Genomic DNA, 27,047 nt, shown 5'->3' with positions numbered 1-27,047 from the left:
ATGACCAAACTGAGCACCCAAGTCAAGGGCTCCCTCAACGTCACCACGCCGGGGGTGCAGATATGGAGGATCGAGGTGAGTCCTGCATGGGGATGCGGGGGCTGGAAGAGCAGGGATTGCCTTGCCACCTCCTCCTCCTCCTCCTCCTCCTCCTCCTCCTCCTCCTCCGGGCCACCCTCTCAGCCCAGGTCTCTCCTCAGGCCATGCAGATGGTGCCCGTGCCCTCCAGCAGCTTTGGGAGCTTCTTTGATGGTGACTGCTACGTGGTCCTAGCTGTGAGTGGGCTGGCGGGGAGGGGCTAAGGTCCAGGCCCGCTGTGTCAGGGAGGGAAGCCGGGCTGGGTAGGAAGGGCCAGGGCTTCATGCTGAGCGGGGGTCTCCAGGTGTGCCAGGCGAGGACTCTGCAGCTCCACAAGGTCAGAGATGCACCTAAGGGGTCCCGCAGCCTCTGTGGATTCAGCGTCTTGGAAGCCTTCTGAGCTGGCGCAGTGCTGCCCTTGCTGGAGTCCACATTTTCAACAGCCGCGGTCCCCTGCACATCGCCTTCTTGGTTTTCCCCACCCTCCAATCACCTGTACTAACTACTGAGGCAATTCTGTTTTTCTTGGTGTTGACTCAGTTTTCTTTTTCTTTTTCTTTTAATTACTAGGGATTGAACCCAGGCTCATTCCAGCTCCAAGCTACACCGCTAGCCACTTTTAAATTTTTATATATTTATTGATTTTGGTGGTACTGGGGGTGGAACCCAGGGGCGTTTCTACCTCTGGGCTATACTCCCAGACCTATTTTATACTTTATTTGGAAACAGGGTCTCACTAAGTTGCTGAGAGCCTCACTCAGTAGCTGAGGCTGGCTTCGAACCTGTGCCATCCTCCTGTTTCAGCCTCCCAAGCACGGGGATTACAAGCGTGCGCCACCACACCCGGCTTGCTCCCTGTACACTTTAAATTATATCTAGAGCCAGGTGTGTTGGCACACACTTGTAATCCCGTGCTTGGGAGGCGGAGACAGGAGGATCGCGCTGGTTCGGAGCCAGCCTTGCTGGCTTAAGAGACCCGGTTTCCAAATAAAAAAATATATATATAATAGGTCTGGGAGTGTAGCCTGAAGGTAGAAGAGCTTTCAGGAACCCCAGTACCACCAAAAAAAAAATAAATAAATAAATAAAAATAAAGAGAAGAAGAAGAAGAAGAAAGAAAGAAAGGAAGGAAGGAAGGAAGGAAGGCAGGCAGGAAGAAAGAAGCCCAGCTTGTTGGCGCACGCTTGTAATCCAGCATTTGGGAGGCTGAGACCAGAGGATTGAGCCTCAGCTACTTAGTGAGGCCCTTTGCAACTTAGTGAGACCCTGTTTCAAAATAAAGAATAAAAAACAGGGCAGAGGCCGGGCGTGGTGGCACACGCTTGTAATCCCCGCGCTTGGGAGGCGGAGACAGGAGGATCACGCAGGTTCGAAGCCAGCCGCGCGCGCTGGCTTGAGACCCTGTTTCCAAAAATGAAAATGTAAAAATAGGTCTGGGAGTGTAGCCCGGAGGTAGAAGGGCTTCCAGGAACCCCAGTACCACCAAAAAAAAAAAAAAAAAAAAAAAAAAAAAAAAAAAAAAACAGGGCAGAGGAGGTCAAATGCCTCTGGGTTCCATCTCCAGACCTCAAACAGAAAGAAAAAAGAAAGAAAGAAAGAAAGAAAGAAAGAAAGAAAGAAAGAAAGAAAGAGAAAGGAAGGGGGAAATAGGGCTGGGAGTGTGTAACTCAGAGATAGGATACCCCTGGGTTCAATCTCCTGTACCAAAAATACAAAATAAATAAATAAATAAAGTGCACAGGAGATGTACAGATGTACAGATGTTTGCATATAGGTTATATGCAAACACTGCCATTTCCTGCAAGGAGCTTGAGCAGCAGTCCTAGAGCTGAGGGACTCTTAAAATCCATTGCTTTGCCCACCTTATCGCCTCCAGGACCTCTGGTGCCCAGGCATGTGGCAGAGCACGCAGGGCGGGTGGGCTGAGGGCGCGCAGGGCCCTGGGCACACAGACACCCTGTCTCCCTAGATCCACAAGACAAGCAGCAGCCTGTCCTATGACATCCACTACTGGATCGGCCAGGACTCTTCCCAGGACGAGCAGGGGGCAGCCGCCATCTACACCACGCAGATGGATGACTTCCTGAAGGGCCGGGCCGTCCAGCACCGAGAAGTCCAGGGCAATGAGAGCGAGGCCTTCCGAGGCTACTTCAAGCAGGGCCTTGTGTAGGAGGGGAGCTGCCTGAGGGAGGATGGGTGGGGCTGGAGTGGGAGATGGGCCTGAGCTGAGGAGCCAGGGCCGGAGTGGAGGAGGGCTGGGAGGGAGCAGAGGGGGCTTGGCCGATTTCTCTTCACCACTCACTCTCACCCTGATTTCTGCTGCTGTCCTGTCCTCAGCCCAGTCCCTGACGGGTTGCCCCTAGAGCCTGTGCTGACTCCAGTGCTGTGGATTCTGTAAATCAATGCCTGAGCGTCCTGGAGAGCTGGTACCTACCCAAGGAGGTCCTCAGGGACTCAAGCCAAGCCCCTGGCCCCAGGCTGCTGGGCAGATGGCTGCTCCCTTTTTTGTGTATATGTGTGTGGTACAGGGATTGAGCCCAGGGCCATTCTACGTCTGAGCCCCAGCCCTAGTTTTTATTCTTTTATCTTTTTTATTACTTTTTTTTTTTAGTACTGAGGATAGAATCCAGGGGCATTCTACCTCCAAGCTACACCCCCAACCCTATTTTTTATTATTTTTTCTTGAAGTACTGGGAATAGAACACTGGTGCATTTTACCTCTGAGCTACACCCCTAGCCCTATTTGTGTGTGTGTGTGTGTGTGTGTGTGTGTGTGTGTGGTACTTCTACCTCAGGCTACACTCCCAGACCTATTTTACTTTTTTTTTTTTTTTTTTTGCGGGTCTGGGGATGGAACCCAAGGGCATTCAGCCTCCGAACTACACCCCCTGCCCTATTTTTTATTCTTTTTAATTTGAAACAGGGTCTTCTAAGTTGCAGAGGGCTTCACTAAGTAGCTGAGGCTGTCCGCAAACCGCGATCCTCTGGTCTTAGCCTCCCGAATGCTGGGATTACAAGTGTGCGCCACCACGCCCGGCTCTTATATTTTATTTGGAAACGGTCTCATGAAGTTGCCGAGAGCCTAAATTGCTGAGGCTAGCTTTGAACCCGTCTCAGCCTCCCAAGCGCTGGGATTATAAGCGTGCCCCATCACGCCCGGCTAGCTCTATTTTTAATTATTTATTTGGAAACAGGATCTCACTGCGTTGCAAAGGGCCTCACTAAGTATCTGAGACTGGCTACGAACCTGCGAGCTTCCTGTCTCAGCCTCCCAAGTACTGGGATTACAAGCGTGCACCATCATGCCCAGTGGTTCCCTCTTTTTGTGTGTGTGTGGTACTGGGGGTGGAACCCAGGGGCTTTTCTACCTCCAGGCTATACTCCCAGACCTATTTTTTATACTTTATTTGGAAACAGGGCCTCACAAAGTTGCTGAAAACCTCACTAAGTAGTAGTTGAGGCTGGCTTCGAACCTGTGTGATCCTCCTGTCTCAGCCTCCCATGCCCGGCTTGTTCCCTTTTTTCTAAGCAGGCCTTTCATACCAAAAGCCCAGGCTGAGGCCGGGCGTGGGGGCGCACGCTTGTAATCCCCGGGCTTGGGAGGCAGAGACAGGAGGATCGCGCAGGTTTGAAGCCAGCCACGTGCGCTGGCTTAGGAGACCCTGTTTCCAAATAAAAATGTAAAAAATAGGTCTGGGAGTGTAGCCCGGAGGTAGAAGGGCTTCCAGGAACCCCAGTACCACCAAAAAAAAAAAAAAAAAAAAAAAAAAAAAAAGCCCAGGCTGCTCACTTTTCTGAAAAAGTCTGCAGTTCTGACCGCTTGGCTTTCCCTATGGAAAAGCATGCTCCGGAGCTAGTTGCTGCTGACCTGCGGGACAGGCTGGGAGCTCTCCAGTTAGCCACGGTCCCCACCCCTCCCTTTATTCACTCTTTGCTCCCCACACCACAGCAGTACCCCACTTCTCTGGGCATTTGAATAGTGCCTCACCCTTCTTCCTCTCCAATCCACGGTCCTTGGGGCGGACCCTCCATTTACCATGACTCCGTCTTGCAGGCCCTTCTGCAGGTCAGAGGTGGTAGGGGTGCAGACATCAAGACCGTCACTGTCAGAGCCACGTGCAGAGGGTCACACTTGCAGGACCCTGACAGCAGGGGCTGCCTCCTTAGAATTCGCACCTGAATCATTCATTCACCTTACCTAGGCCTGGCCGGGCAGCCCAGGACCTGGGAGTGAGGGGCATGCACAGCCTTCCACTGCCATGGGTCAATTCTCCTCTCTCCTCAGGATCCGGAAAGGGGGCGTGGCTTCCGGCCTGAAGCATGTGGAGACCAACTCCTCCGATGTCAGGCGACTGCTGCACGTGAAGGGCAAGAGGAATGTGGTGGCCGGAGAGGTAGGCAGGTCTGCCCTGCACTGGCTGGGAAGAGCTACAGTAATGCCTAGGCTCCGAGCGGGTCTGAGCCTCCCCGTGGCTGCCTTAGGTGGAGATGTCCTGGAAGAGCTTCAACCGAGGGGATGTTTTCCTCCTGGACCTTGGCAGGCTTATCATCCAGTGGAACGGGCCGGAGAGTAACCGCATGGAAAGACTCAGGGTGAGCCCTCTGCCCGGCTGGCTCCCACAGACCCGGCACCGGCCCGGCCTGTGCTGGCTGTCGGGGCCTGGACGGTGTGCGGAGGTGGCCTGAGTCCCCACGTGCATGGGAGGGGCGTGGTAGAGCGGGTGTCTGTGCAGCTGTGGCTGTGGCGTGGCAGGCCTGTGCCAAGCCTTGGGGATCTGGGGGAATGGAGTGGTAGAGCGTCACCTTGGCCTGGCTGTCCAGTGGGGGAGTCAGATGGGAAGGGAATAACTGGAGAAGGGATCCCAGGAGGAATGTGGCCCTGGAGGTGCCAGGGGCATGGTGGGGATGAGGAGGAGGGCCTAGGGCAGGAAGGAGGTGGTTATGGGGTCCAGCAGTACTGCAGGAACTTGGAGAGCTAGGGCCGGTCTCACAGGCTGGCTATGTGGCCAGAAGGCCGGGGGCTTTCTGCTCAGTGCATTTGACCATTGAAGGTCACCTGGCTTTTTTTTTACTCTGTGTGTGTGTGTGTTGCTGGGATTTGAACCCAGAGGCCTTCTACCTCTGAGCTATACCCCCAGCCCTATTGTTCTTTCTTCCTCTCTTTCTTTCTTTCTTGCTTGCTTTCTTCTCTTTCTTCCTTTCTTCCTTTCTTCCTTCCTTCCTTCTCTTCTTTTCTTTTCTTTTCTTTCTTTCTGTGGTACTGGCGGTGGAACCCAGGGGCTTTCTACCTCTGGGATATACTCCCAGACCTATTTTATATTTTATTTGGAAACAGGGTCTCACTAAGTAGCTGAGGCTGGCTTCAAACCTGTGCGATTCTCCTGTCTCAGCCTCCCAAGCACTGGGATTACAAGCGTGTGCCACCATGCCCGGCTTTTATTCTTTATTTTAAAACAGGGTCTCACTGATTTGCAAAGGGCCTCACTAAGTAGCTGAGGCTGTCCATGAACCACAATCCTTGGATTTCAGCCTCCCAAATGCTGGGATTACAAGCATGCAAAACCATGCCCTACTCTTATTTTTAATTCTTTACTTTGAAACAGGGTCTCACTAAGTTGTGGAGGACCTCACTAAGTAGCTGAGGTCTTTGGCCTGTGATCTTCTGTCTCAGCCTCCCAGGTTACAAGTGTGGAGATGGAAAGGGAGGGGCCAAGGCCAGCAGGGAGCCCCCGCGGGCATCCAGGCCTGGCAGAGGCAGGTGGGATCAGGCTGGATGGGGGTGAAGGGAGACAGCAGTGACGCTGACTCAAAGCTGTGCTCAAGAGCTGTGGGCACAGGGACAGTCCCATTTCCTGAGATGGAGAAGATCTCAGGGGAGAAAGCAGGTCAGTTCTGGACATCTTGAAATGGGGCCGTCTTCTATGAAGCTGGATAAATAACATGCGAGCAGAGGACTGGGACGGAGGCCCAAGCATGGGCTTTGGCTACTTTGGTAGGCCCTGGGACTTGTCAGATGGCTGGGGAGCGAGTGTGGATAGAGAACCTTGAATTAAAAGAGGGTTAGCGAGCGGAGCGGGGCATGGTGGTGCACACTTGCAATCCCAGCATTTGGGAGGCTGAGACGGGAGGATCGCAGTTCATGAACAGCCTCAGCTATTTAGTGAGGCCCTTCATGACTTAGTGAGACCCTGTTTCAAAAACATAAAAAGACTTAAAAAAATAGGGTTGGGGGTATAGCTCAGCGGCAGAATGCCCCTGGGTTCTATCCTCAGTACCACACACACAAAAATAAAAAGAGGGTTAGGCAAAGTTGTGTGTGTGTTTGTGTGTGTGCACGCTCATATGAGAGGTTGTCCTTAGGGGCTGTTTGTTCGTGTTAGAATGTGGGAGGCTGAGTGTGTCCTGTGAACACGAGAGTGTGTTTTAAGGCCAGGAGACTGAGTACAGTACTATGATCTTCAGGGTTCAGGCCTTGTACAAAACTGAAGTAAAATCACAAATTTCAGTGAGACACCATGGCACACACCTCTAATCCCAGATACTCAGGAAGCTGAGGCAGGAGAATCGCAAGTTTGAGGCCAGTCTAGGCAACTTAGTGAGACTTTGATTCCAAATAAAAACTAAAAAGGGCTGGGGGTGTTGCTCAGCAGTAGAGCATCCCTGGGTTCAATCCACAGTACCATGAATGTGTGTAAGTGTGCCTATGTGCGCACACACACACACACACACACACACACACACACACACACAATTTTAGGCAAAATCAAAATAAAAGGCCCAGCAAGACCATCCCATCCATCCTGTAGCTGACAAAAAAAAAACAACACTGCATTCACCCTGCTTTTTACCTGAATTCCTTATGCATGCTCTAAAAGCCTGCTTCCCCCAAACCCTCTTAACCAGGTGTGGTAGGGCATGCCTGTAATCCCAGTACTTGGGAGGCTGAGACAGGAGGATTACAAAATCAAGGCCAGCATCTGCAAGTTAGCAAGGCCTTCAGCAACTTTGTGAGACCTTGTTGCAAACTAAAAAATAAAATAAGGATGGGGGTATAGCTTAAAGGTAGAAGACCCTTGGTGTTCAATTCCCAGTACCACAAAAAACCAGAAACAAAAGCCTGCCCCACCCACTGTGGATTCTGTGGGGTGGCCCGGGCTCTCCTGGAGGGTTTTGGGTGGCCGACAGTGCTGTGTCCCCTGCCAGCCTTCATGGGTCACCTGGACATTCCTGTAGGGTATGACCCTGGCCAAAGAGATCCGAGACCAGGAGCGGGGTGGGCGCACCTACGTGGGCGTGGTAGACGGGGAGAATGAGGCCGCCACCCCGCAGCTGAAGGAGGTGATGGAGCATGTGCTGGGACAGCGCAAGGAACTGAAGGCAGCTATTCCCGACACCGTAGTGGAGCCGGCACTCAAGGCCGCCCTCAAGCTGTACCAGTGAGCATCCGGTGGGGATCTTCCTGGGTGCTGGGCTCCCAGGGGGCAGGGTGCTCTGGCCGAGGGACTCGGCCTTCTCCATCTATGCCTTGCTTTGCCCGCAGTGTGTCTGACTCGGAGGGAAAACTGATCGTCAGGGAAGTGGCCACTCGGCCGCTCACACAGGACCTGCTCAGCCATGAGGTGAGGGCTGGGAACCCGTGCCTGTGTTACAGGAGGGCCTGCCCAGCCCCGTGAGGGCTCACCTGGCCTCCCCCATCTAGGACTGTTACATCCTGGACCAGGGCGGCCTCAAGATCTTTGTGTGGAAGGGGAAGAATGCCAACGCGGTGGAGAAGAAGGAAGCCATGAGCCAGGCCCTGGTAAGGAGAGGGTTTGGGGTGGAGGGCCAGCGAGGGGGGACAGACAGGGAGGGCAGTCAGTGGGCTCAGACCGGGTGGATTCTGGAAGGGCAGCGTGCCGGCAGCCTGACCCAGCGGTGGGAGCTGAGGAACCAGTCTGCGGTCATCTTGGGGATTCTCTGCACCCGGGAGGCAAGGGCTTCCCCTGGATAAGGGCTGTGGCCTCCCCTTGCTCCTGCTTGGTTTAGGGAAGAGAGGGGAAAATGGAGGCTGGTCTTCCTACAAAAGAGGGTTGAGTCAGTTTGGGTCAGAGCTAAGTCCGAGTCTGGGGTGATTTGGGGGGCTGGAGTCAGTAGCCCTAACTGGCTTGGGTCAATGTTGAATTGAGGGCGCGATCAGGTTTGTAGTAGGGGGTTGAGTATTGGGGTTTGAATCAAGGTGGAGTGAAGTGAGGTGTAAGATTTTAGCCTTGGGGTTGGGATCAGAGTTAAATTTGGGGTCAGTATCTGATTCAGGGCTAAACCAATATTATTTTCTTTTTTCTTTTGGTGTATGTGTGTGTGTGTGTGTGTGTGTGTGTGTGTGTGTGTGGCATTCTAATTCTGAGCCACACACCAACCCTATTTTATCTTTATAAGAAAACAGAGTTTTGCTGTTTTCTTATTACTTGCTGAGACTGTCCTCAAACCTGCGATCCTCCTGTTTTAGCCTCCCAAGTACTAGGGTTACAAGCATGTGCCGCCACACCCGGCTTCCAGTGGTAGATTTGAGGTGGTATCAAGTTTGACCTTGAAGTTGGGGTCAGGCTAGGGTTCAGCGCTGGGGTTGGGTTAGGTTCAGGTTTGGGACCCGCGGTAGGTTTGGGACTGGGTAGGGTCAGAGCCGGCTCTGGCTCACGCTGGGGTGGGGCTGGGGAGGCGTGGGGCTTCTAAGTGTTTCCTTCCCTCCCAGAACTTTATCAAAGCCAAGCAGTACCCCCAGAACACGCAGGTGGAGGTGCAGAATGACGGGGCAGAATCGGCAGTCTTCCAGCAGCTCTTCCAGAAGTGGACAGTGCCCAACCGGACCTCAGGCCTGGGCAAAACCCACACCGTGGGCTCTGTGGGTGAGTGCCGGGCTGGGGTGGCTTCCAGGATCCAGGAGTTGGGCCAGCTGGGCCTGCCTCCCACCCTCCTTCCTGATCTGACTCTTCCCTTGCAAATTTACCCTGGCTCTGAGCAATCCCAGGTGGGTGGGGTGCAGAGTTGTCACAAAGAAGGGTCTAAGATTAGCTGGGCATGGTTCCACACACTTGTAATACCAGCATTCTGGAGGCTAAGACAGGGGGATCACGGTTCAAGCTACTTTGCAACTCAGTGAGACCCTGTTTCCAAATAAAGAATAAAATATAAGACTGGGGGTGTTGCTTGGAGGAAGAATGCCCCTGGGTTCCATCCCCGGTACCTAAAAAAAAAAAAAAAAAAAGAGACTGATCTAAGATTGACCTGCCTTCCATTTGGAAAGGAGCCAGGCCTCCCTGGGAGCCAGATAGTATTCTTTGGTGCAAGCTCAGCTCTGACACTTGGGTGGGTGAAAGCCCCTAATGACCATGGCACTCCCTGGTGAGCTGGGGGATGAGGTCTGTGCTTGACCGCTGATGCTCCAGGGGGTCAGGAGGGAAAGATGGCCAAGCCAAAGCCTAGCTGTTGTACTTTCTTGCCCCTTGTGGCTTCCCCAGCAGGCCTTGACTAAGTGGTGTCTTAGGTGCAGGGAGATGTGATTCTGTATTGTAGCACTGCTATTCTCTCTGTGGGACCTTGGGTAAGGCAGGAATGTTTTTAAACTCAATGGGATAAGCCGGGCGTGGTGGTGTGTGCCTGTAATCTAAGTACTTGGGAGGCTAAGGCAGGAGAATCGCAGGTTTGAGGACAGCCTCAGCAAGTAGTGAGACTCTCGTCAACCTGGTGAGACCATTTCCAAATAAAAATAAAATAGTGGTGGGGTATAGCTCAGAGGTAGAATGTCCCCTGGGCTTAATCCCCAGTATCACAAGAAAAAAAAAAAAAAGGGGGGGGGACTAAGAATTGTAGCCAGCACTCGGGGACCTGGGGGAGCCGGGCGTCCTCAGCTGGTCAGAGTTGGTGTCGTGATCCCCCCACTGCAGCCAAGGTGGAGCAGGTGAAGTTCGATGTCGCGTCCATGTACGCGCAGCCTCAGATGGCTGCCCAGCAGAAGATGGTGGACGACGGGAGCGGGGAAGTGCAGGTGTGTGAGGGATGGAGGCTGTGCTGGGAGGCCGTGCTGCTGGGGGCCAGCCTGGAACTCACACTGGCCCGATGCTGACCCAGGTGTGGCGCATCGAGGACCTGGAGCCTGTGCCGGTGGACCCCAAGTGGCTAGGCCACTTCTTCGGAGGCGACTGCTACCTGCTGCTCTACACCTACCTCATCGGCGAGAAGCAGCACTACCTGCTGTACATCTGGCAGGTGAGATTCCTCCCCATCCCCGCTCCAGAGCACAGCCAGCCCCGCTCCCCTCCATCGCAGCCCTGCCGTCATCCCTGGGTTGAATACCCTCGGTGATGGGGAGCTCACCCCAAAAGGCGGCCCTTTCCCTCTTGAGGAGGCTTTGGCTGTGAGATCCCAGAGTGCCCCGTTCATTACCCTTTCCCTTTGGGCTCACTGACTCTCTTTCCAAATCCATCACCTTCTGAACCTTCCCTCCACCTGCTCTGCCTGGGGCTTCTGCGTCCAGGTGTGAGGGAGCAGGGAGATGCTTGGGGTTTGGGGTGAGTGGTGTGGTATTTCTGAGGAAGGAGCGGTGAGGAGGAGAGCAGGTTGGGGTGGGGTCGGGGCTGGGCCAGGACTAGGAAAGGATTAGGTTTGGGGCTGGGGTCAGAACTGAGGCTTGGGTTAGACTGGATTTTGTGTGCCCAGCTGGGGTTGCAGGGGGGGCAGTGGGTTGGGCCAGGTCAGAACTGGGCTGTGGCTGAGGCCAACTCATACCACCCCTTCTTTCCTGCTTGTCCCCAGGGCAGCCAGGCCAGCCAGGACGAAATCGCAGCCTCGGCCTATCAAGCTGTCATCCTGGACCAAAAGTACAATGACGAGCCCGTCCAGATCCGGGTCCCGATGGGCAAGGAACCTCCCCACCTCATGTCCATCTTCAAGGGACGCATGGTGGTCTACCAGGTGTGACTGCCAGTCAGAGGCGGGCGGGCACCCAGGAGATGGGGAAGGGCATGCAGGGTGGGTGTGGGGCTCAGGGTAAAGCCCACTCCCCATAGGAGAGGACCAGTCGAGGCTCCATCACCTGTATACAACTAGTAAAAGGAACAACCACTCGGTTACTTTAGAAATTAGGGTACTGAGGGCCGGACGTGGTGGTGCACACCTGTGATCCTAGTACTTAGGAGGCTGAGACAGGAGGATCACAGGTTTGAGGACAGCTTCAGCAACAAGTGAGACTCACAGCAATCTAGCAAGACCCTTTTTCAGAACAAAAATTAAATAAGGGTAGGGGGGTATAACTTTGGGGTAGAATGCACCTGGGTTCAATCCGTGGTACCACAGAAAGGAAGGAAGGAGCCGGGCGTGGTGGCGCACGCTTGTAATCCCAGGATTCGGGAGGCTGAGACTAGAGGATCGCAGTTCGCGGACAGCCTCAGCTACTTAGTGCGGCCCTCTGCAACTCAGTGAGACCCTGTCTCAAAATAAAGAATAAAAAATAGGGCAGGGGGTGTAGCTCGGAGGTCGAATGCCTCTGGGTTCCATCCCCGGACCCGCAAAAAAAAAAAAAAAAAAAAAAAAAAGAAGGAAGGGGTTAGAGAGAGTGAGCCGGCCCTCAAAGGCAGCCTTCTTCTTCTTTATCATGTGAGTCTTTCGAAGGCCCAATGAAAGCTGAGTTTTAGTCTACGAGCAGTGGGAAGCCAGGGTCAAAGTCATTTTTGGAAAGACCAGCCTGGTGACGGTGGATGATAAGAGCTGCTGGGGCGGCCAGACTCCTTTCTCCTTCTTTGGTTCCCTTTGTGCCCCTCCACTCGCCGAGTCACTCCTGCCTCCGGGACCTTCTCCCCACACCTGCAGGGAGGCACCTCCCGAGCTAACAACCAGGAGCCTGTGCCCTCCACGAGGCTGTTCCAGGTCCGGGGAACTAGCGCCAACAACACCAAGGCCTTTGAGGTCCCAGCCCGGGCCGCTTCCCTCAACTCCAACGACGTCTTCATCCTGAAGACCTCGTCCTGCTGCTACCTGTGGTATGGGAAGGTGTGTGCAGGCCCGGGAGGCTCCGGTCCCCCCGAGTGGGCCCTGGGCATCGCTCAGCTCCAGAGCTGGGGTCCCCAGATGCCTTGGTAGCCCAGTCTCCCTGCTCTCAGCTCTGTCTGCTTCCCTGGGATTCTCTCCACCCTGCTTCCCTGGGATTCTCTGACTCTGTGTTGGAACCGTCTTTTCTGTTCCCTTTGTCTCTGGTGCCCCATTGCCCCAGCGTTGGTCTCTGTTACTGCCTCTCCGTCTCTGTAGCGAGGACTTGCAGCCTGAGCGGTGTGCAGACTCCATCTCCTCTGCTATTCCTTGGGGTACCAAGGATGGAGAACGTCTTTCAGTGGCAATGGGCTGTGTGCACAGGGTTCTGATCCAGGATGGTCCTCTCAGAGCCTGGAGCTCTGGGCAGGGAATGCGGCAGAAGGCTTGGGGTGACACCAGAGATGGGCTCTGCCGTTATGGCTGATGCTTTCTCCTTTTCCCAGGGCTGTAGCGGGGACGAGCGAGAGATGGCCAAGATGGTTGCTGACACCATCTCTCGGACGGAGAAGCAAGTGGTGGTAGAAGGGCAGGAACCAGGCAACTTCTGGATGGCCCTGGGTGGGAAGGCTCCCTATGCCAACAGCAAGAGGTAACTGCCTGGTCCTCTGCCTCCCAGTCTCCACCTCCACACCCAGGGCCATGGATGGCCATGGACGAGTCCCGCCGCCCCATGGTTCTCCTGCCAATGCACCATCTCTCCATCCTGTAGACTGCAGGAGGAAAACCTGGTCATCAACGCCCGGCTCTTTGAATGCTCCAATAAGACCGGGCGCTTCCTGGCCACAGAGATCCCTGACTTTACTCAAGATGACTTGGAAGAGGATGATGTGTTCTTGCTGGATGTCTGGGACCAGGTAGGCGCAAGGGCTGGGGACCATCCTGTCCCCAGGGACAAGAAACCCCTGTGGCTTTAGGGCCAGGCGAGCATTGTTTTGGGGGCTCATGTTACTATTTCTCCTTGGGAATGTTATTATAAATGAACATCAGGAGCTGAAGAAGAGGGAGTGGAGGGATGTGCCCAGAGGGGCTGCGGGGCAGAGGAGCCTTCTGTCCCCAGGTCCTCTTTATTCCCTGGGGCCCTGGGGAGACTGGGCTCACACAACCACAGGGCAGCCGAGCGGTTGCGTCTGTCTAACCTCCTCACTTCCGGAATGCAAAACCCAGGTCGATGGGGCCCGCCCAGTGTCACTTAGCTGGGTAGTGGCAGGATCAGGGCTCTCCTGTGGGATGTCTGGGATGAGCCGTGGGCTGGGAGGACAGAGAGGACTGACTGAGCACGGGGACTCTTGTGCAGGTCTTCTTCTGGATAGGGAAACATGCCAACGAGGAGGAGAAGAAGGCGGCAGCCACCACTGCGCAGGAATACCTCAAGACTCACCCCAGCGGCCGAGACCTCGACACCCCCATCATTGTGGTGAAGCAGGGGCATGAGCCCCCCATCTTCACAGGCTGGTTTCTGGCCTGGGACCCCTTCAAGTGGAGTGTGAGTGGTCCAGCTCTCCCTGGTCCTCAAGCCCAGCATCCTTCTCTAGGTGGTTTCTTAGGGTACAACCCGAGGGAGGGCAGGCCCCCACAGGCCTCTGTTGCTTTGGGATATGTGTCCTCATTGTTTATAAGGGTCAGATGGGACTTAGAATAAAAAGTGAGGTTGAACCTGGACGCGGTGACACACACCTGTAATCCCAGCGACTTGTATGGCAGGAGGATCACAAATTCAAGGCCAGGCTGAGCAACCTAGCAGACCCTCTATCTGAAAATAAAAAATAAAATGAAGCTAGGCATGGTGGGACATGCCTGTAATCCTAGTACTTGGGAGGCTAACACAGCAGTATCACAGGCTTGAGGTTAGCCTCAGCAACTTAGCAAGACCCTCGGCAACTCACTGAGACTGTGTTTCAAAATAAAAAATAAAAAGGGTTGAAGGTGTAGCCCAGGTGCAGAATGCCCTTGAGTTTAATCCTTGGTACCAAAATTAAATAAAAAATAAATAAAAGGCTGAGAATATAGCTCAGTGGTAGAAGACCCATGGTTCAATCTCTAGTACCCTTCCACCCCTACATGATAATTATTTAAAACAAGGAGGAAGGCCTAGGCAGAGTGAGACTTGGCCTGTTGGCTCTGAGTGTGCTAAGCTGGCACAACAGATGAGTTGAGGGACATGGAACTTAATTTCCTCAAATCTGGGCTTTGTAGTTTTTTCCCTACTGGGGATTGAACCCTGGGGCATCCTACCTCCATGCCCTATTTTTTATTTTTTATTTTGAAACAAGGTCTCACAAAGTTGCTGAGAACCTCACTGAGTAGCTGAGGCTGGCTGCAAACCTGCAATTCCCATCTCAGCCTCCCAAGTATTGGGATTACAAGCCTGCGCCACCACACCCGGCGGCAAATGGCATCTTTTTAAAATGCTGTAGCTGATGAGCTATTTAAGTGTTGAGAATGAATTCAAACAAGGGCCAAGGTGGCAAAATCTTAATTCCAGACCCTCTCAGCGGTCCAGGCCAACAGCTCTGATTGTTCGTTCATTTGTTCATTCATTCATTCATTCATTCATTCATTCACTCTTTCACTCAGCAGGACATGAGGGAGCTCCTGATGTGCCACACCAAGTGCCAGGCTCTCAATCAATGGGGTGGCTCCCTGGGGAGCCATAGCCCCCCTCTCTGGGCAGGGCTGCCCCTCCAGTGCCCGGGACCCCTGAGCTCCCCAGAGCCCGTGCAGTGTGCAGGGTCCCTGTGCTGCCTGGGGCTGCGTGCATGGGCCCGTGTGTGGGTGGGGAGGGGATGTTTGCATGCCTCTCCATCCCACATCGGGCTGAGAGGGGACACATCTCACCTGTGTTCAGGGTCTCCTCCAGCCTCACGCTGAGCCTCCTCTTTCTCTTCTCTTCATCAGCCCCAGATTGGCCTTTCAACTCTCCTAAGAAAATGGCTTTTGTCTCTGCTACTGAGGTCTGGGTCTCACCTGTCGTTTACTTTGTATGCAGAATGTCAAATCCTATGAGGACCTGAAGGCGGAGCTGGGGAATTCTGGGGACTGGAGCCAGATTGCGGCTGTGAGTTTGGGGCAGGGTGGACGAGCCCCGAGTGGGACCCATGGGAACTGAGAACTTGCCAGAGGAGACTCTGATTCCTCTTCTTCCCTCCCACTTCTCATGGAGGTTCTTGCCGTTTAACTCTGCAATATCTAGAGGTTTCGTTTCTGTACTTCCCAGTGAAATGGTGTTGGTGTGTGTGTGTGTTTGTGTGTGTGTTTGTGTGTGTGTGTGTGTTATTGGGGATTGAACCCAGGGGCATTCTACCTGTGAGCTGCACCCCCAACTCTATTTTATTTTTATTTTGAAACAGGGTCTCATTAGGTTGATGAATCTCACTACTTGCTGAGGCTGTTCTTGAACCTGTGATCCTCCTGTCTCAGCTTCCCAAGTACTGGGATTACAAGCCTGTACCATTTCACCCAGCTCGTGTTTGATTTTTATTATGCACAGGAATGTGGGTGACGGGGGCAGCATATCCAAATGCAGACTTGAAGGTCTTGTTCTCAAATATTCTAACTCATAGACTGGGTCAGCACCCAGGAACTCGCATGTTTTAAGTAAAGGGTCCAGATAATTTGAGCCAATTAGCCCACAGACTGCACTTTGAAAACGAATGACATCTCTCCACACCATCATCCTTGGACCTTTTCTCTAGGCACAATAACTAAAGCGTCTTTGATCTTTCAATTAGTTAAGAGAAACATATTTAGCCTGCAGGCCTGGGATATGGAAATATGAAATCAAAGCCTTTCCTTTGAGAAGTTTACAGGCTCACAGGGGCAACGAGGCCGAGCTCACTCTGCATAAGTGCGTGAGAGCCCAACAGCAATTCCCAGGCATGCCAGGGCAATCCACAGACACGCGGGGCTCCTCTACCCACGAGTCGAGAGCCCCGTGGCACTCAGTACAACATTTTTGGTGGACTGGCAGTACAGAATGGATCAAAAGGTCAAAGCCAAGCAAATTTATGGATGGTAATCTCACAACAGACAAGAGGAGAGAGCCATAGGTGTCCAGGGTAGATCTCAAACTCTGGGGAAGCAGTCATTAAACAAAATAGTCATCTGTCGCCAGCTGACTGGGCCAGACACAGGACGCTAAGCTCTCAGCTCCTGGGTTCAGTCTGTATTGCATTCTTCTGAGCTGTGTGTGCGTGCATGGGTGCAAGTGTGTGGGCTATGGACGGCTTCAGTGTGGCTTCAACGTTGCTTTCAGGGAGGAAGGTGGCCTGGAGTGGCCACATACTCCAAAATAGCCAGCGCTGTCCTTCCCTTCCTAGGAGGTCACGAGCCCCAAACTGGATGTGTTCAGCGCCAACACCAGCTTCAGTTCTGGGCCGCTGCCCATCTTCCCCCTGGAGCAGCTGGTGAACAAGCCTGTGGAGGAGCTTCCCGAGGGCGTGGACCCCAGCAGGAAGGAGGTAAGGGGGGTCTCCAAGCAGCGCCCCGAAGATATGGCTCACTCATGTCAGGTGACCTAGTTGACCCCAGATGGTGCCCTCACAACATAATCCCTGTGGTGCTAGGGATGGAGCCCAGAGGCTCTCTCACATCAGACAAGTGCTCTGCCGGCGAGATATATGTCTCAGACTTATTTTTTTCTTCCTTTTTCCTTTTTTCTTTTCTTTTCCGGGTCTGGGGATGGAACCCAGGGGCATTCGACCTCCGAACTATATCCTCTTCCCTATTTTTATTCTGTATTTTGAAACCATGTCTCACTAAGTTGCAAAGGGCCTTACTCAGTACCTGAGGCTGTCCGCGAACCACGATCCTCCGGTCTCAGCCTCCTAAATGCTGGGATTACAAGTGTGTGCCACTATGCCAGCCAGCCCTTTTTCCTTTTTTTTTTTTTCTTTTTTTTTAACTGGGGATTGAACCCAGGGCATTCTACCTCTGAGTAGACCCCAGGCCTTTATAATTTTTTTTTTTTTTTTGTGTGTGTGTGTGTGTGATACTGGGGATTGAGCCAAGTTCTACCTCCGAACTACACCCCCCACCCTATCTTATTTTTGAAACAGGGTCCGGTTAGGTTGAGTCTCACTAGTTGCTGAGGCTGTCCTTGAACGGCCTTGCTGTGATCCTCTTGTCTCCGCCTCCCAAGTGCTCACTGGAATGACTAGTGTGCACCACCACACCTGGCCAGACTTTAGTCACTGCACTGTCACCATCATCCTAGGGACTGGCCCAGGAACACTCTACCTCTACGCTACACTCTAAGCACTGCTTGTATTTTGAAACTTAGTGAGGGTCTCACTAAGTTGCTAAGGGTCTTGCTAAGTTTCTGAGCCTCAAATTTGGGGTCCTCCTGTCTTAGCCTCCCGAGTACTGGGATTACAGTTTTGCTCCATCACATTTGGCTTATTTTTACTTTTGCAACGAGGTCTCACTAGGTGGATGAGTCTCACTACTTGCTGAGGCTGTCCTTAACCTGTGAAGAGGTAGGAGAGGTTTTCAGACCTCTCTGGCTGCTCCCAACTGAGGGGGTGAGCCAGTGACAAGAAGTGAGAGTGCTGGCCTGAGGAGTAAACCTCAGAAGGCGGATGTGGGCGCAGGTGAGCCTGGCAGTCAGCTGGCGGGCCCGCAGGGTTCAAGAGCAGGACCCGGGGAAAGATCCAAGTTCACTGGGCTGGGCGTTCCCGCTAACTAGCCTTGAGGGTCAGAGTCCAGCAGTCTTGACAGTGAGGAGCCAGGCTGGCTGGGCCCGAGAGGACATAGGGGCCACTTGCCGGGACCTGGGACGCGGCAGCATCCTGAGGAAGCCGGGGGAGCATGCTGCCAATAGATTTGGGTCCAACAGCTCTTCCCCACCCACTGGCGCCCAATTGGTTCATAGTTACTCTCTCTTCCAAAACAAGTGCTCCTTTGCCCTTCCTGGGCATTAGTCCCCCTGAGCTTGAAACCCTTCTACAGATGTTTACCAAGAAGCAGCTAGATGCAGGGCTCCCTAGGAGATAGTAAAATGCCCCACAGGGCAAACCCGCTTAGCAGAGGAGCCTAAGATGTAAAGGAAACCCACCGTGTTCATGCCTGCCCTGTCTGCCTCTCCTTGCCTGGGGGAGCAGAGAGGAAGGCTGAAAAATACTGTTTCTCGGCAACTTTAGCTTGAGCCCTTAACTGAGTGTGTCAGGAGGGGGAGTCAGTTGCTTTAAGCAACATCAAGATCGTTTAGCCAGCCATGGTGATGCACATCTGTGATCCCAGTACTTGGGAAGCTTACACATGACGATCTCAGGTTCGAGGCCAACTTCAGCAGTTTAGCAGGAACCTCAGCAACTTGGCGAGATTCTGTTTCAAAATAAAAAATTAGAGCCGGGTGTGGTGGCACAGGCTTGTAATCCTAGCATTTGGGAGGCTGAGACAGGAAGATCCGGGCTTGCGGACAGCCTCTGCTGTGTCCCAGGTCCTTTGCAACTCAGTAAGACCGTTTCAAAATAAGGAATAAAAAAACAGAGCTGGGGTGTAGCTCAGAATGCCCCTGGGTTCAATCCCCAGTGTTCTTCCCCCCTGCAAAATCATTTTACAGCTGGGAACAAAGGTCATGCTAGTCCATTTCCTGTCTTTATCTAAAGATACCCAAGGCCTAGATAGGCAGGGACTTCCGATCATAATTTCTAAGCTGGGTCAAAAAGTATAATTGGTTGGGCATGGTGGCGCATGCTTTTAATCCTAGTACTTGGATGGCTGAGACAGGAGGATCAGGGTTCATGGCCAGCCTCAGCTACTTAGTGAGGTCCTCTGCAAACTGAGTGAGATCCTGTTTTTTTAAAAATAAATAGAGCTGGGGGTGTAGCTTGGAGGTAGAATACCCCTGGGTTCAATCCATAGCAACACACACACACACACACACACACACACACACACACACACACAGAGAGTAAAATTGTGCTAGCTGATTTTCTGGATCGTTCATAGGAGAGAGGTGCTGCTACAAGTCTTTTATCCAAATATTTTGTTTTCTCTTCAAAATGGCTAGGCAAGCCAGGTGTGGTATATAACTAAAATTCTAGTACTAGAGAGGCTGAGACAGAAGGATTGCAGGTTTCAAGCCAGCCTCAGCAACTTAGCAAGGTAGTCAGCAATTTAGTGAGGCTCTGTTTCCAAATAAAAAATAAAATAGGGCTGGGATATAGTTTAGAGGTAGAATGCCCCTGGATTCAATCCTTAGCAACCCCCCCGCCCCCAACACACAAAGAAACTGCTAGACAAATTTGGCTTTGAACTTGTTCTTTGGCCTTGCCGGTTTCTTAGGATTCTCCTCCATCTCATTTCTAATCTTTGCAATTACCCTCCCACCATCTCTGAGCAGAACCTGCTTCAACAAAATAATCTGGCTGATGTATTTGCTGTGGAATATAAGACTGATGAGAGTCAGCAGGTTGCTGCTTACCCAGGAGTGACTCTGAAAGGCCAGGAGGGATGGTTATTTGAGAAGACACCTTCCAGGGGATGGAAGCACAGTGCACACGTGCAGGCTGAGGAGCAAAGCTGACCAGAGGCCAAGAGGTCCTCACGCCCGAAGCCCTCTGGGCAAAGGGGCGGTGCCATGGGCACGGACCGGGATCAGGCCACCTGGCCTCTCTTGAGCATTAGTTTCAGCACCTGAAAACAGGAACACAGTCATCTCACAGTATCTGGAGGGTGTGTGTCCAGGACTCCCTGGACACCAAAACCCAAGGATGCGCAAATCCTATATAAAATTCTATATATTTGCAGATGACTTATGCACATACTCCTGTATGCTCTAAATAACCTCTAGGTTACTTAAATGCCAAATACAATGCAAATGCTATGTAAATACTCGTCATACTGTATTGCTTAGGTGATAATGACACGTTCAGTACAGATACAAAAAAACTTTGTTTACGTACATGTGTGATTCCAAAGGATTAAACCCAGGGCCTTGCACATGCTAGGCAGGCAGTCTACCACTGAACTACATCCCCAATCTTTTTTACTGAGTTGCCCAGGTGGGTCTTGAACTTGAGATCCTCCCAGGTCAGGGTAGCTGGAGTTACAGGCGCATGCCACCATACCTCTCAACACGTTTTTTGGTTCCCCCTCAAATGTTTTCAACCTGTAGTTGGTTGAGCCCGTGGATGTAGAACCTACTGATACCAAGTGCTGAGTGTATTCAGATCTGTCTCTCGGGTCTCCAGCAGGATGTGTTAGATGGTTGCTCGCTCTGTCCACGAGGGTCAGAGCAGGCTCTATTTCCTTAAAATGAAAACTAGACCTGAGGTGTAGATCAGAGATAGAATGCCCCTTGGCTCAAACCCCAGTACCACAAATAAATGAATATCCTTTGCCATGTAGTATTAGTTCATCCTTATAAAATGGTCTTTAAGGAATTCCTCCTATTTTATAGAGGAAAACTAAGGCCTGGAAAAGGGCAGCAACTCCTTGCCTTCTTTTTTTTTTTTTGGCGGGTCTGGGGATGGAACCCAGAGGCATTTGACCTCCGAGCTACATCCCCTACCCTATTTTTTTTTATTATTTTGAAACAGGGTCTCACTAAGTTGCAGAGAGCCTAAGTAGCTGAGGCTGTCCGCGAACCGCGATCCTCCACCTCAGCCTCCTGAATGCTGGGATTACAAGCGTGCGCTACCACGTCCAGCCATTCATTCTTATTTAAAGACCAACGTGTATTTAACCTTGATAAAAAAGGAAGGTGCTCAATTTACTGTTACCATCTGTTCACGCTGTCAGTTCAGGGATCTTGTGAAACCCCATGATGCCACCCTCCTCCCCCATCCTGGTCTCCTGACCTCGCTGGCCCCGCTTTTCATTGGATTAGTTGCCACACCTGTGCGACTCACCTGAGCAAACTCTGGGGAAGAAGATGATCTTTGCCCTCTCCTCTCCTAGGAACACCTGTCCATTGAAGACTTCACTAAGGCCTTGGGGATGACTCCATCTGCCTTCTCTGCCCTGCCTCGATGGAAGCAACAAAACCTCAAGAAAGAGAAAGGACTGTTTTGAAAAACAAGAGTAGTTGCTGCAAAGCTGCGTGCCGCCCAGCTTGTGAGGTTTCATTGTTTTAGTTGGGTTCAGTCCTATGCTAAATGAGAACACTTCCATTTGAGCCTGTGAGCCGCAGCGTGGCAATACCACCTTTGTTTAATAACCTACCCATTTCTTCAGTAAGATGCCACCTTCCCGAGGCCTCGCCATCTGACGGTGGCTGGGCCGTTTCTATCCTGGGCTGCTGCATCACTTTCTCTTTGTGGCACTGAGGATTGAACCAAGGCATTCTACTTCTGAGCTATACCTCCCAGCCCTATTTTAATTTTTAAACAGGGTCTCACTAGATTGATCGAGTCTTCACTGCTCTGAGTCTCCTCCTGTCTCAGCCTCCTAAGTACTGGGATCACAAGGGTGCGCCACATCACTTCCAACCATTTTGTTCTAAAGCTTTCCCTCCACTGAGCAGCCAGACACTCGTGCACCAGACCCTGCTGAGGCACTGCCCGGGTGTCTCTCGGGGCTGACCCTTTGACTACAACAGGTGGGCTAAAGCTGCCTGCAGTTCTCACAGTAACACCTTCTATTTTCCTTGGCCTGACTCGGTGGTCTGCTTCTTTGGAGGAAGCTGAATGGCCTAGAATGCTCTCACTGTACCCAGTGAGAGCAGCTCATCCATTAGGTCCAGGCTTGAGGCCTGAAGCAAAGTACAAATGCAAACTGTACTGCCTCGCTCCCTGGTATTCCAGGGAGGCAAGGGAAAGGCTTAGCAAAGGCCAGTGCTAATTATACTGTTACCCAGAAGCCTCTGCAAAGCTTCATAGGCTCCTCAGCTGACAATGAGAGGAACTCGGTGGTACATGGCCACACATGGGCTTGCTGCATGTAGTCCAAGTCAGAAAGCCAATAGTAGGCAATTCCCACGACTTCAACCTGGTGTTAAAAGTACTTGCAAGAATGTGCCCTTTTTAGAAATAACAGTCAAACCAACAGAAGGTTAATAAAAGCTTTAATTTCACACACACAAAAAAACTCTATGTATAATTTAAAAAGGAAACAAAAACAAGGAAAAACCATAAAGGATACAGAGGAACAGTTCTGCTAAAACACAGATAAAGTGCCGCTCCATACAAAACATCAAGAATCAGAATCAAGTCACTCTGAACACAAAGAAGAAAACCCACTTCACAAATAATGTGGCCAAAGCTGCCAGCAAACCAGGGAGTGGCTCAGCTAGACACAGTGTAGGCACCTCACTTGCTTTCCTCTCCCTAAGTGGAAAGACTCACCATCACTAGGCCAGGGAAGGGAGTAGGGACCGCGTGCTCCAGGGAGGGAACCCAGGGGATGGGTGGCGCGCGCACGCGGTCTCCCTGTCTGCCCGTTTTATAAATGGAGCAGATCGGTTGACTGCTCCTTTATTCTGGCATTTGACCTGATGAAGCTGCATCCTGATCCAGACCCACGTCCATTCTCTTCTTAGGCCAACGGACACACCTATCCTTTGAACCTCCGTACCTTAAGTCCAGTGTCACTAAAATCAAATCTTGTTCCTGCCGGCACACTTTTAATTAAAACTTCAAAACCTCATACACATATGGAAAATAAACAATTTACCAATTGTGTGTAAATATAATACAACAAAAGAGACTGCCCAAAGTCTAGTGATCAAAGCATGCCACAAGGGAGTCAATGCCTGTGGTGAAACACAGCAAAATAACTGTCACGAACTCTCAAGGCCTAACAAACTAGTTTTCCAATAAAATATTTTTTTTCAGGTGTTGAGACATAGGGACAAAAATTAGAATTTTGAAGTAATGCATTAGAAAGATGTTTAGAGGGCAGGAATCTGTTGGTTTTTGTACGCACGTGTAAGAGCATCACTCAGTGTAAGATGAGAACAAAGGACATGCTTGTTTTATCAGTACACCTTTTGTATGACTTGCTGGTCTTTCTAAGAATCTCCCTATCTATACAAAAGATCCCATGTACTTGGATATTTAGCTGTCTCCCTGATTTAAAGCAAAAGTCCACTTCAGGGGGTCAGTTAAACCAATCAGGAAAAAAAAAAATAAACAAGCTGGGTAACTCAGAGCATCATGGCGGTCATTTCAGGGGACAGAGGATAACTTTCTATCTGATTCAATATACTGTTTTTCAGTAGATTATAAACGAGTTTGCAAATTACCTTTTTCTCCTTAATTTAGGTGTCTTCAAATGACTTACATATACAACTATATATGTAGTTGCATATACGTACAGTTACATAATAGTAACTGCAGCAGAAAAGAGTTAAGTTCACAGATTATTTTGTAGACATTTTTAAATCTTAACATTTCTAAGAGAATTTTACACTTGTTCAAGAAGGAAATAAACACATAGTTTACATCTGCAGGTGAAGCTAACCAACTGATCTGTAAATATCACTGCGTATTTCTTAAAATGTAAACACATTTACATTTGTTATATTTGCTACTGGGTTAAGTTAGGCCTAGAATTAACAGACCTCATCAAGTAAACAGCTTTTGAAATAAAAATATAAACAGAAGAGCAATTCATGGATATGCTGCTTATCCTGAGACAAAATTATGAGTTTGTCTATGCACATGTAAATATATACCTAACATAGCAAGAGTCTATCTTCTCATAGTCCCAAGTTATGGTCTTGGCTACTAAAAAGATGACCGCTTCTAACCATACACAATTTTCCAATTCTCCATATTATTTGGGGATAAAAACCAACAAGTTTGAATTTTAGCTTATTTTCCAATCCCAAAGGAATTTAACCAAAAGCAAAGATTGTGTTCAGAATTGCTATAGAATTTCAATTCAGTGTTATTTTGTGGTGCTGGGGACTGAAACCAAGGGCGTTCTATCTCTGAGAGACACCCCTACTTTACTTTAAAACAGGGTCTAAGTTGCTGAGGCTGGCTGCAAACCTGTGATCCTCCTGTCTCAGCCTTCCAAGTACTGGTATTACAGGTGTCACCACCACACCCAACTGTTATTTAGAGTGATGTTGCCATGTTTGGTATTTTCAACAGGAAGGTCACTTGCATATTGTGCAGACTGCCAGAAACTCTGTCTCTATTTAATTTGTTCCTTCCTGGCTCCAAACACTAACAGCCCCATCCCCTGACTTATCAGACGGTGCAAAAAATAATATATTATCTATTTATAATCTAAAAATATATACAGCCAGTTCAAAAAAACAGCTCCCATCAACACACTCTAGCTGAAGCCTCCATCTGTGGTCAAATGAGTGAGAGGAGTGGAGGCAGAAGCTGGAGGCTGACAAAGTCACAGCCATGAAGTGTTAGTAAAATCCAAGTCCTAAATTTCCAAGTATGAGCAGTGATATAACAATTCGTGCCCAAGACATGGAGATCAAACTAAATCAGGTTTCTGCACCGAGTGCATTTCTCACCATAAACATGCAAGCTTAGAAAACAGAGAAGCCGGGTATGGTTGCGCACGCTTATAATCCCAGCATTTGGGAGGCTGAGACTGGAGGATCACGGTTCGTGGACAGCCTCAGCTACTTAGTGAGGCCCTCTGCAACTCAGTGAAACCTGGTTTCAAAACAAAAATAAATAATATTGGAGGTCAAATGCCCCTGGGCTCTACCTCCAGACCTGAAAAAAAAAAAAAAAAAAAGAAAGAAAGAAAGAAAGAAAGGAACAGCCAGAGACTTTGTGGGAGGCAATCAAGGCTTCTGGCATTATTTCCATTTTTGTCTTTGTACTGCAGACCCCACTCCAAATCACTCTCAATTACTCTTAAGAGCTGAAGGCTCCCAAATACAGACAGAGAATAACTAGCTAAGAAATTTGCTCACCACTTCGCTCACTTATGAGAGAACCAGTCATTTTGAGGCAAAACAAAACAAGGCTTCTGATGGAAATGAAACAAAAGTTTAAAAGCTAGTTTTTAGAATTGATATTTTACCCCTGCATATTCTCCCTTGTATCACTTCAAAATATTCATTACAATATTGTGTGCTGGTAGATGGTGGGAGGCAAAGCACTCATCAGTAGTTAAGTCAAAGTGCTGAGGCTACTTACAACTTTTAGAATATGTGACTATGTCAGAACACTCCCAAGTTCCAGGAGTGGGCTGGAGTTCATCAAAGGCAATCTTCAGAAGAGACGTTGCACCTTCTATGATGGTGAGTTTTGACACATTTTCTGCCTCTGAGAACCTGATGTGGCTTTTGTCCCCATCTCAAAACAGAAGAATAATCCATTCATTTGCAATAAAAGCAAAAAAAAAAAAAAAAAAAAACCAGGAAAAGAAAATCATGTTTTTGTTTTGCTATACTTAACTCTATGGGATTGTAATGACACCTGGGCTCGCAGAAGTTTATCACTGGGCTCATTCATTCTCTGTGTGCTTCCATAAGCTGCTTAACCAAGCTGGTTATGTTGGCTGAGTGACTAATGCAGTGCTGACAATGCCTCGCCACTCAGCCTCAACTCAGAGCACCTAAAAAGTTAAGATACATTGTGCACCTGTTATTAGTTCTTGTGACTACCTAAATCAGTCATATTTGAGTTCTTCCTTTAAGGGCAAAGCTTTGCCCAACAACTCATGTACTTATTTCACACTTGTGTGGGGCAGAGCTTTTAGCTTAGGGTCCAGAGTCTCGGCTGTCACACACAGGACACCTCCTGACCTCTCTCTGCCTGGCAGGTGGAGATGCTAGTGTTTTGCCTCCTCCCTACTGGGGAGTCCTGGCTGGAGCAGTATTATCTTCCCACCTTCTAAAGTTCTGGTTACAACCTTTTAGGCTCATGTCTGCTCCATGGAAGAATGATATAGAAGAAAACAAAGCATTATATTTTTCACAATAATATAGATGAATATTATCAACAAATGGTGTGAAGGAATCTCTTTATAGGAAATGTGAAGTGTACAATGAACACCAAATGTGGGACCATAACACACTGCAAAGCACCAACAATCCATTTCATGAGAACTGCATGTAGAGACAAAAGATATGACAGATTCATGAAATAAAACAAAAAACCCCAAACCCAAAAAGCCCATCAGGTGACAGAAATGCCTCTTGTAAAGAGAACAAACTGTCATTAGCAAAACACGGAGAGCTGGCTTTCCAGTGAACTTTACTCACAGGAAACATACATGGAAGGTCAGACTCGAGTACAGCTACTCGAGGACATAAAGCCAAGAGCCAACTGCTAAGTGGATCTGCACACATTTCTCAGGTGGACTCTGACACTTTCATTTCTTCTCTAAACTGCTGTGCTATTAATTTTGAGCAGGAATATGCTGATGGTTCATCCTAACTCTTTAAGGCTCCATTCATTCCACATATATGTATAATATATACGTGTGTGTATGTACAGATATATTTACAACATATATTCTAAGACAAAAGGAAGTGCCACTCATGGAAGAGAAAAGGAGGATTATCAGCTACCGATGAGACCAATGTTTCTACAAACAGCACAGAGTGTTCACAAATAACTGCAGTTTCATCTTTTGATTTGGCCCTGAGCTGTTGCTCCCGAATCAAGTGGAATTCCAAAGTCTCAGGCAGAGGAGCGCTGAGATGGGTGGCTGTGAGAAAGCAAATGCAGTGCCCGCTGCCAACCCAAGAGTGTGCTTCTCATGAGGCCTGGCGGGTAGTCTTCCCCACTTCCGTGCTAGGTGCCTGGGAGTTCTTTTCTGTTTCTAGCAGCTCATCAAAGATCTCCCTTAAAATAAAACAAAATAAAACAGACAGTTCAGTGAGCACAGCCAAAGCATGCACAGGAGAAAAAGCAACAGGGAATGAACACTGATAAAGCCTACACAATCCCACCTCGTGCCTACATTTTATTAAAGCAGCAGCTCACTTGTTTGATCACTATCTTAGAATCCCTGGGTGTTCATTTTTGAGAACGGGG

At 50.1% G+C, this 27,047-nt stretch overlaps 2 protein-coding genes across 3 annotated transcripts in view; one reads left to right on the top strand and one right to left on the bottom strand.

Moving 5' to 3' along the window:
- Positions 1 to 21,153, top strand: VIL1 (villin 1; the record flags this gene model as incomplete). The annotated part of the gene is made up of 19 exons (XM_080689276.1): positions 1 to 75; positions 201 to 275; positions 2,048 to 2,244; positions 4,364 to 4,472; positions 4,561 to 4,671; positions 7,312 to 7,514; positions 7,619 to 7,697; positions 7,778 to 7,876; positions 8,807 to 8,960; positions 9,999 to 10,099; positions 10,183 to 10,320; positions 10,867 to 11,025; positions 11,920 to 12,099; positions 12,582 to 12,727; positions 12,848 to 12,992; positions 13,433 to 13,621; positions 15,125 to 15,193; positions 16,455 to 16,595; positions 21,040 to 21,153. 19 exons carry the CDS (start codon positions 1 to 3, stop codon positions 21,151 to 21,153), a joined length of 2,484 nt encoding a protein of 827 aa, XP_080545402.1.
- A 5,614-nt stretch (positions 21,154 to 26,767) lies between these two features.
- USP37 (ubiquitin specific peptidase 37) overlaps positions 26,768 to 27,047 on the bottom strand; it is a gene marked incomplete at its 3' end in the record, with an annotated part of 80,080 nt that continues 79,800 nt past the window's right edge. For both annotated transcript variants that reach the window (XM_080689273.1, XM_080689274.1), the window contains one exon: positions 26,768 to 26,855. In XM_080689273.1, coding sequence (XP_080545399.1) covers positions 26,768 to 26,855 — 88 coding nt within the window. The remainder of the gene's footprint in view (positions 26,856 to 27,047) is intronic.

This window comes from Muscardinus avellanarius, assembly GCF_963383645.1.
Source record: "Muscardinus avellanarius genome assembly, chromosome: 2".
NCBI classification, from domain to species: domain Eukaryota; kingdom Metazoa; phylum Chordata; class Mammalia; order Rodentia; family Gliridae; genus Muscardinus; species Muscardinus avellanarius.
The sequence above is the reverse complement of the archived record's forward strand: the minus strand, read 5'-3'. Positions and strand labels throughout refer to the sequence as shown.